Source organism: Mytilus trossulus, chromosome 3, assembly GCF_036588685.1.
Source record: "Mytilus trossulus isolate FHL-02 chromosome 3, PNRI_Mtr1.1.1.hap1, whole genome shotgun sequence".
NCBI lineage: Eukaryota > Metazoa > Mollusca > Bivalvia > Mytilida > Mytilidae > Mytilus > Mytilus trossulus.
The window spans coordinates 63,513,467-63,524,005 of record NC_086375.1 but is presented as its reverse complement, the minus strand read 5'-3'; the positions used below and the strand labels follow the sequence as shown (position 1 = coordinate 63,524,005).

The following is a 10,539-nucleotide window of genomic DNA, read 5'->3' as shown; positions in this document are numbered from 1 at the left end:
ATGCAAATGTATTTACCATCTAGATCATATCCCATTTTTTCAAATTTTATGCTATGCATTTTTGCCAGCTTTTATGCCTGCCTAGTTTACACTTATATGCTTTTAGCTTTGATACCTAGCTTATGCTAATATTTTAATGTTATAAATGTTGTATTGTTAAAAATACCTCATATGTCGGATAAAAGCTCATTAGAACTTATGTTTGTCTATGTTTATATACCTTGCCGACTCTAAATAAAGCTTATTTATTATTTAGTTTCAGTAGTTGTCGTTTGTTGATGGGAACCCCATAAGTGTTTCTTGTTTCTCGTTTCTTATTTTAAGATTAGACCGTTGGTTTTACCGTTTGAATGGTTTTACACTATAGTAATTTTTTCGGGACCTTTAAATTATAGCTTGCTGTTAGGTCTGAGCCAAGTCTCGGTGTTGAAGACCGTACTTTGACCTATTACGGTTTACTTTTACCAATTCTTCAATATTTCTAACGACTAAGTGACCATGCACCGTCATTAGATTGACTATCCTGTCACTAGATGGTGCGCTGGCATATTTAAGGGCACCCATTTAACATTACGAATAAATAAATGAACAGAGATGAAAAAATTTGTGCTGTACATATAACATTTATACGGCATGTGCAAATAAAAACAAGGGACTTTCTTGATGCTGATCTTGTGTGAAAATTTGTATGAAAAGCACATACAATCGTCTTAAAATCATTAAATCTCTAATTTCTTATGCATAGATTTTAAAAAAAATATCGTTGTTGAAACATAAATCTCCGTTTGATAGTGTAAAATAAAGATAGGATCACTGTGCTTTTTATACAAATTTTCACACATTTTGAGATAATTCAATCAATCAAATTTAAGATTATAAAAGAGATACATGACTTTTTTTTCGCTTTTTTATTTATCATTCAACGAGCATCAGTTGTATTCAAAATTTAAGTAAATTTTTTTGTGACATATAGCCCATTTATTTTAGAAGTTGACGTTTACGTCGATTTTTTTTAGGAAATAATTCATTTGTTTATATATATGCTATAATGCTCAGATTGGTTGTCATCGTGCAACACCGTTAATAACACTTTATAGGGAAAACATAGAACTCCTTTTGTCATAAGTCACTGTCAAACATCCGAACATACTATCCACACTCATCTGTGTCCACCAGACATGGGGTAATTGAAATATGTAATTGTAATTGACTGTAATTAATTACAATTTATCATGTAATTGAATGTAATGTGTAATTGAGCATTTTTTCAATTACATGTAATTGAATGTAATTAATTACATAGCCAAAATTGCCTGTAATTGACAATTACTTTTCAATTACAAGTCAATTACATTTGAAATTTTGGATCAAAAGATTAAATCTTGTGTTTTCTCAAAAAATTATTAAAAGCAATAATCTTAACAAATGTTGTAAGCTGACAAAGAAAAGCCTTCACAGTATACTTTCTGTATTAACACAACCATGGTAGATTCTTCATTTTGTATTGAATGATAAAAAAAATGTAGACACATGCCATAATTTTAAAAGAAACCACTAGGAAGTCACTGTCTTGACCTTAATTAGTAGATTTAGATAGATATTTTAAGACATTGATTTAACATAATTAACTTTATTCAAGGACTTAAATAACCAATAAATATAACCTCTGGCTATTTGTTTTATTACAAACTATATAATGACTGTTTTTATAACAGTTATGTTAAACAGATATAAGGCTAATTAGAGAGAGATAAATATACCCCTAGGGCCTATAGGTACATGTTTAAATTCTTGAAGGGATAATGCATATGACAAAATCTCACTTGCAAAATTTGTTCACTATATATATGAATGTTGAAAGAAAACATTTTATCAGATTTAAAAATGAGCTCCAAGAGTGTACTGGAACATTTTACTGTTCCTGATGACTTCCAAAATGGAAATACTTTCAAAGGAAAATGTATGCATTGTGGCACCCTCATTAGTGGAAGTTATAAAGTTACATCCAACTTTGTTACACATATGAAGGTAATACTATGTAAGAATTTTAAAAATTAAATAAATTCATAATGCTTCTTTTTCATTTCTAACCAGATTTCATTTATCTTATATCCTCTAATAGCTTACATTTAAATTTGGAAAATATTTTGTTTATTAAATTAATTAGTTGTGATTAAAACTAAAGTTTATTTTTGTTTTAAGAAGTCAGATTTCTAAATCACTTATTTCAGATAAATAATTTGAATAAGCTGGGATAAAAATGAAAATCATTTCAAAAAATAAAAAATAGTGCTCTTTTTTTGTATCATTTACAATCAAATAAATTTAAATAAATGTAAAATTTCAATAGGTAAATTAAAACAATTTAATATTTTCAAGATATTAAATAAGGCCTTTTGTAATTTTCAGAGAAAACACAGAGATTTGTACATTCTGCATTCTGAGAATAAAGAAATTCAACCAACATTGACACAATGCATAAAAAAAAGTGTAAAATATTCACTGTCTGATCCAAAACAGTTAGAAATGACAAATGCTCTTATAATGTTCATAGCTGGGGATCTTTTACCACTCTCTATTGTCGAAAGTGAAGAATTTAAAAACTTGATGGAAAAAGCTGACACTAAGTATCAAGTGCCTAGCAGAAAGCATTTATCTTCGAAACTTCTACATGAAAAATCGGTATTATGTACATATCATAGAATAAATGCATGTTTTCAATGTTTTATCTTAATTTTCCTTTCAAATGTAATTGAAGTAATTAATTACATTTGCCAAGTAATTGGAATGTAATTAATTACATTGGTAAAAAAAGTCAAATGTAATGTGTAATTTAATTGAAGATTTTGTAATTGTAATTGAATGTAATTAATTACTTTCAAATGTAATTGACCCCATGTCTGGTGTCCACACTTGTAAATAACATAAACTATGTTCTTGTATATATGCTATGAATGTTTTGTGTATATTTGAATATGTTTAGCTATGTTGACAGACTTAAAGGTACAATGGCAACTCATAAACATACAAATCGTTTAGTCTCAGTATCATATGAAAACTTGAAAGATAGTCAACTGCTGCTAAATATGTTCCATTCAGGTATACTCGGTGTAATAAGAGTACTCAGTACAATTGGGGTACTCACGTTCTTATGTATTGGTTATATATTCATACGTTCGTATCAATAGTTTTAGATATACTTAATTACTTTAGTGCACACAAAGAAATGTTCTGTAATATCATATTCGATAGGCGGAACAAATCAAATATGAAATATGCGTTGATAAGCACGCACTATGTAATCGTAACGACGATTATACAGCAATGCATTGGAAAACAAAATAACAAATTTGATAGAAAACTGCGGCGTAATTTCACGGTTGTAGCATAAATATGCAATTTTAAGAATTGAATGTTTTTTTTTGGTAATGTAATAGGGTTGTATAATCGTTGGTCAAGGGCACACTTAACTTTTAGTATTTAAAGTCATATGATACTTAAAATTTATTAAAACAGTTGACTTGACATGTTTAATTTACTTGGATAGTTAAGTTTTACAAACATAACGTGTACATATAATTTCATTTTCTTATAAAAAGAAAATCCTTTATTTGAACAAAATTATCTGGATTCCAGTCCTTTCTAAATGTCGAGTATCTGTTGGATATAGATAGCATATACAGACAGAACAGAAATGAAATTCATCTTTAAAGACAAGTGCTTTGGTATCCATCCTTGACTAAACCTAATTCTTTCAGTTAAACATAATTATTTTAAAAAACACAATTTTTTTGTAGTCAATTGTCATTTAATATTTCTCTTTAATTCTCATACGAATGACACCTTCACTACCATATAAATATGCTATTGTCTGTTTCATTGTTTGTATTTGACCACGCCATAACCATTTGATATGCATGTGCAAAGAAATATTGTATATTGTCTTTTAAAAAAATTAATTGGCTAACAGTGCTTATATAATGCATAGAGTGCATTGCTGTTGAAGTAATTGTTTTGACAACACACATCTATAAAAGTAGAATGAGTCCGTCAAAAGTGTCAATCTATAACCTGCAGTTCGGGAGCAACTAGTTGATATAGAAATGGGAGTGGTTGACGATTTAAAAGGAGCATCTATATTTTGTAAAGTAGCTTTTATTTTATTGTTAATTGCTACTTTATTTACATGCATTTCCTATACGACAACTGATTGGGTTTATGAGGATGTAGCAAAAAATCATTATGGTTTATGGAGAATATGTGGTGAAGCAGAAGTGCCAACGGGATGCCAAACTATAGATGGATGGGCAAATGGTAAGTTGGAAGATCTATTTATTTTGTTTTTAATTTGGAAACATTTGAATAATAGTTTTATAATGTTAAATTGCTTCTATTGAAAAAAGACAAGCTTTATAACTTGTCAAATTGTTGCTCAATTGCTTATACTGTTGGTTTTTTTTTAAATTTGAACCGAAGAATGAAAAACTTGATTTACGAGTTTTCATTGTTAATAATTCAAACTTTTATAAATTCTTTTATACTAAAAATTAAAGGTTCTTGAATACAGAAAAATAAACTACAATTTTTGGAACTAAGCAGCGCAAAAAAATATAGAATTTCTAAATGAGTTTTGGGTCAGTCTATTAGAATAAAAGGTTAAAAAAACTGCAATGTAAAATATTGCCAGCCCATGTTTGCCAATATATGTCAGTTATATTCTCGTGTCATCGAATGGCCAACATATATCAATATGTTCCCTCAAAATATGTCTCTAGAAAAATACAGTATAAGTATACATTACTGAATATCTTTATCTATTTCAGATTGGTATGGTGTGGTTCAGGCCTTTGTGACCTTTGGATTTTTTGGCATTTTAATTTCCTTTTTTCTAGTTGTACTGTACATATTTGTTAGTAAATGTCAGAAAAATGGAGAAGTTGCCATTGCAGTTGCTATTATCTGCATCGCTACAGGTAAACCATGTTAGATACTTTTTGTCAGACATATTTATTGATCTCTGAATTCATCATTTAATATAGTTTTTACTTAAATTGTGATGTTGGAATCCTGGCCCAATCTTATACTTCGTCGAGCAGTGAGCAAAGATCCCAGGCTAGTACATAGTATGTCTGTTAATTGCTTTGTCACACCTCGATGACGAAAAAAAATACCTCAACGCATATTACATATTATCGCCGGGGATTCACTATGACAAACAACCTATCATTAACCTTTTATTTCAAGCAGGAGACATTCGTATTTAAATGTGAAGTAAAAAAGTAGGAAAAAAAACGTGAAACAATTCAATCAAGAAAACTGGCTAACGACACTGTATGCTAAGACAATGAGTTTAATACAAATATTTCTGCCCGCTGTTGGTGGACAACCTATTACAGTTATAGTTGTCATAGAGTTTTAGATAGATCAAACAAACAATGAATAGAATTTAAAAAAGCAACAACACAAGAATTCATGAAATCGCAATAACCGTTGGCAAAGTATCAACCAAATCCTGATCCTGTTTAGGAAAATTCCAGGTTTTCACGAGGGTATAACTTAGAAACTCAAGTTTACATCAATTTAATAAGTAGATGAAGTATTTCTTAATAAACAGTTACTTTTCGTTTTCAGGTGTATTTTATTTGATCGGCATTATCATTTTTGGTGCCAAAGTAACCGACAAGTGGCCAGAAAGTGCCACTAAAGACTATAAGTTTGGTTATTCATTTGCTCTTTCTATCATCGCCTTTTTGCTAGAAATTGTTGTTGGTGTGTTGATGCTTTTGGAAGGTAAAGGCGGAGTAGGAGGAGGAGGAGGAACTAAACCATTAGCATAAACTTTTACATTTTTTACTAATCAGCTATATTAAATAGTTAACATTTTTATGTCATGATATGTATTCGATTTCTACCGGTATTTTATGAATATCTTCATATTGGATATGAAATTTCCAGCTTATTTGTTTATGTTCAATTGATTTTCTTAAATTTACTTTTCTATGTTTGTTCGTAAAGTATTATTTATGATATACTGAATGTATTGATACATAAAAGATATCCCAATAATTTTCTTTGTTTTGATATTTATCAGACGATGAAGTGCCCTGTACGCAATGTGCTAATTGTTATCATTTGGTCTATTAATATGACCTAGGGAACTATCAGACAGTCCGCCAGAACCTATATCGAATCAGTGCTGGAAAATGGAAATACCACTTTATATAGTTGGTGCGTTCTATATATATGCGCGTATTTAATTACTTCCTTCAACAGTATTGCAAATATCCAAAAAGATGTACGTAAAGGCAACAGTAGTATATCGCTGTTCAAAAGTTATAAATCGATTGAGACTGAAAACAAATTCGGGATACAAACCGAGGGAACTACATCAACTATAAGAGGAAAACAACGAAACAACAGACACACTGAAGTGCAACACGAAAGAAACAACAATGCAACACACACAGAAACGAACTATAAGATAACAACAGCCATGCATTTACCTGTCTTAGTACAGGACATTTTAAGAAAAAAATGGTGGGTTGAACATGGTTTTGTGGCTAGCCTCGCGCTTTTATGGCAATGTTAAATATACCACTAAAATGACAGGAATACAGCACAATTAAAAGCAAGAACGTTCAGGACAGATCAATACACCGTGAAATAAACAATACAATAGTACATTTCGACATGTTAACCACAGAATAACAACGAACACGTAAAACAACCTAGGACGGAACACAAAAACAGCACAACAGTTCGTTGATACAGTTCGTCGCACGACTGTATCAACGCCACAAAAGTGACGTCACAGTTAATTTTCTAAAAATTGTATATAAACCAAGATTAGGTTTTTAGGTTTGTAATTATGTTATTTGGTGTATCTTATAATAATTACTATAATATTAATTTAAACGATTGTCTTATCTGGCTTTGTCGGCATTTAATATAAATCAAACTTTGAATCAAATATAGTTTCTTTAAACTTAAATCATATAAATGAACTTGGTGATTAATTATCTTTACTTTTACATACGTATAGAAAATAAAATAAAAAATTAAAAAAAAATCTTCAGAGAACAATCGAAGGTCTTTCCACCTCGATAATAAGAATGAATAAAATTGAGAATGGAAATGGGGAATGTGTCAAAGAGACAACAACCCGACCAAATAAAAAAACAACAGCATAAGGTCACCAAAAGGTCTTCAATGTAGCGAGAAATTCCCGCACCCGGAGGCGTCCTTCAGCTGGCCCCTAAACAAATACATACTAGTTCAGTGATAATGAACGCCATACTAATTTCCAAACTGTACACAAGAAACTAACAAAGACCAGAGGCTCCTGACTTGGAACAGGCGCAAAAATGCAGCGGGGTTAAACATGTTTGTGAGATCTAACCCCCCCCTCTTTATACCTCGAACCAATGTAGAAGTACAGAAAACGATGTTGGAAAATGTCACTCCATGTTGATGCAGTGTGGTAAATCAAACTGATATAAAATACAAATAAGAATAATAGGTTTATGCAGAAGACTTAATTGTTTTATTATGAACGAGTAAGAATTTATAGCAAAGGTCAAAATCTCGAGAGTCAAATTGACCTTTGATCTTGACCTCAATTTTGAGGTATAGGTCAGTTATCTCAAATCAAAAGACTTCAGGTCAATCATTTGTATGGTTGTTGAGAAATACTAATTTCAAATACATAAGGAGAAAACTCCTTTAAGGGTCAACCAAAACTCTTCGACTTAAATAGGTTGAAGTTGCGCCTTATTGTGAACAGTTATTGGTAAACACATCATATCATTTCACTTACAGTTTCTTCTGAATAGCGATAACAAGCAAAATTCAAAATTTATAACATGACCTTGACCTTTGACCTTGATCTCAATTTCCTTCAAATTGACCAAGGACTTCATATCAAAAGACTGTAAGCCTCTACGACTTATAACGTATGAATTTATCCAACATATCGCCTATCTTAAATTTTCAAAGGGAAATAACTCCCAAAAGATGTCTTCCGATCACTTCTGACTAAATTTACCAAATCATTCTTAAGAGAAGACGAACAATTTGGTGAAAACAGTTTGTTAAAATCTTTTACCGTTTTAGAGATCTAGCGATAACAAGAAAAAGGGGATGCAGTGCCATAACTCCTATAAGAATAAGTGTTTGGTCACACAGGGTGAGTTTGAAACCCCCATTATTATACAACATCATTGGCCAAAAATCCATTTGATATTTTGTAAAATAAAAACGCATCTCAGACGGCAGAAGAAAAACAAAAACGATAGGGCATTTAAAAGAGGGACAAAAGATACCGGAGGGAAAGTCAAACTCACAGATTGAAAATAAACTGACAACGCCATGGCTAAAACTAAAGAGACAAACAAAAAATAAGTGTACAGAAGACAAACCATAGAAAAATAAAGACTAAGCAACAAGTTAAGATCCCCACCAAAAACTGGGGGTGACCTCAGGTGCACCGGAAGGGTAAGCAGATCATGCTCCCCATGTGGCTCCCCTCGTGTTGCTTATGACATGTCAAATTTGGTAACTAGTCTTATTCGGTAGGTCACATTCATGAAAAGGGAAGTGTATTGTAGTTACGATATGAGAAACATATCCGATATCGTCTGTGAAACGGTTATTCCATAACGGTCAACCAACTCGTATTGGCGTCCGTAAAATTTAAGAAGGGATGATTTCAACTACGCTATTTGGAACTCTTGGTTTAATAGCTTTCTTGTGAGCATTAATCCTCTATCAATGAAATCATGATAGGAAATACAAGCCCGGGAATATCGTATCAATTGGGAGATATATACTCCGTATGCAGGCGCTGTTGGAATGTTGCTACAATATCCAATCAGAATTACAAATACAATATCATACAATACTTGAAAACGTAGGGCTATCAAGGACAAAAAAGGAGAGACGATAAAAGCTGAATCCAACTGCCAGAGAGACATAGAATGAAATTCAAAACAGTGTGGCTGTGGCCATTGATTGACACATTAAATTCATCCATTGACTAGGACAATTTAGGTGAACGTTTGTATGTAACGATCACTGCTCACTATGCACTTTTAAAAGACTCTTAAACTATGGGGTCACCAAAGGTTCTCAACACCTAAATAAAGTGATTCGAAAGATTAATCAGAAATAACACGATGTTTTGATTTATATCAGTTATATAAATCAAAACATAAAGATTATTCCTGATTAATTTTTCGAATTATTTTATAATTAAAGGCGTTTAGAAACCTTAGGTGACCCCACAGTTTAAATGTCTATCGTAGGTACGTCGTGAACAGTGGTCGTTACAGACAAACGTTCACGTAAAATGTCCCAGTCAAAGGATGAATTTAATCTGCCAATCTATAGCCACAGCCACACTGTTTTGAATTTCATGTTATAATACAACCATTTTACCATTGTATTAGTATGTCTCTACTAGGTCGTTAGAACCTTAGGTTCGGAATAATATAAAAATAAATGAACGGTAACACTTTTTTCGTGAACGCCATTCTCGATACTAGTACTCAAAATGTATATGGTAAACATTTCATACATTCAATCAGGAACATATACATTGATGTATAGATATACTGTTCCCAGATTCAATGGCTCTTAGTCAGTACATTGAAAGGGTGGCAGTGAGATACACTCTTTATAACATATTCGAAATGAATAAAGGAAAGTAGAAAAGGTTGACACTTTGCTTTAGTTTTACAAAATCACACAGTGTCTATGAAAAAAAACCCAATAAACATAATAGATATTGGATCTTCTAAATTTTGATACTGCCAAATAAACCCCGGAAAATTTTAAGTTTTTCTGTGAGAGATTGTGAAGGGCTAATGTTGTTTATACAAGTGCATCTTCAACACCTCTCCAACAGTGATGACTCTAGAAGAGGGACGGCAGATACCAGAGGGACTCTTAATCTATAACCATGGTTAAAATCTCCTTCTTTTCTTTTTTTTTTAACTCAAAGCTGCTGATAGATTTGCCTGTTTAGTTTATTTCTGTCTGCTATATTTTTTGTGTAAGTGGTAAAATCAGGTTTAATCCACCATTCATTTTCTTCATTAAGAAAATGCATGTATCAAGTCAGGAATATGGCAGTTATTATCCATTCGTTTGATATGTTTGAGATTTTGATTTTGACATTTGCTGACATACTTTCCGTTTAGAATGTTCCTCAGAGTTCGGTATTTTTGCAATTTTACTTTCTAGATGGTAGTGTCTAGAGCTATCATGTCGCTGACTAATAGTGTATATGGATGAGAGCTGGGTGTGTTTGTCACTCATGTCAGTACTTAGCCTCTAGATACTTAACCGAAATTTCATTCAAAAACATCAACTACAAATCCTCTGTTCATCGAGACTAACTGCCTACAATAAAGGAAACCAGGCCAGTATACATCAACAATTGCAACGGTATACCAGTGGATGCAAGTTGTCAATGCAACAGCATTAAAATGTTGTTAGCGAAAACTTTCCAGAATTTAACAACAGGAAAGGCAACCTTTT

At 31.7% G+C, this 10,539-nt stretch overlaps 2 protein-coding genes across 2 annotated transcripts; both read left to right on the top strand.

Moving 5' to 3' along the window:
* The first annotated feature begins 1,171 nt into the window (after positions 1 to 1,171).
* Positions 1,172 to 3,525, top strand: LOC134710940 (E3 SUMO-protein ligase ZBED1-like). Its single transcript, XM_063571358.1, has 3 exons — positions 1,172 to 2,028; positions 2,410 to 2,682; positions 3,517 to 3,525. The coding sequence occupies exons 1-3, from the start codon at positions 1,852 to 1,854 to the stop codon at positions 3,523 to 3,525; spliced, it is 459 nt and encodes a 152-aa protein (XP_063427428.1). The 5' UTR covers positions 1,172 to 1,851.
* On the top strand, positions 2,695 to 6,837 carry LOC134712088 (voltage-dependent calcium channel gamma-8 subunit-like). Its single transcript, XM_063573239.1, has 3 exons — positions 2,695 to 4,314; positions 4,824 to 4,973; positions 5,632 to 6,837. The coding sequence occupies exons 1-3, from the start codon at positions 4,104 to 4,106 to the stop codon at positions 5,835 to 5,837; spliced, it is 567 nt and encodes a 188-aa protein (XP_063429309.1). The 5' UTR covers positions 2,695 to 4,103; the 3' UTR covers positions 5,838 to 6,837.
* Positions 6,838 to 10,539: the final 3,702 nt, after the last annotated feature.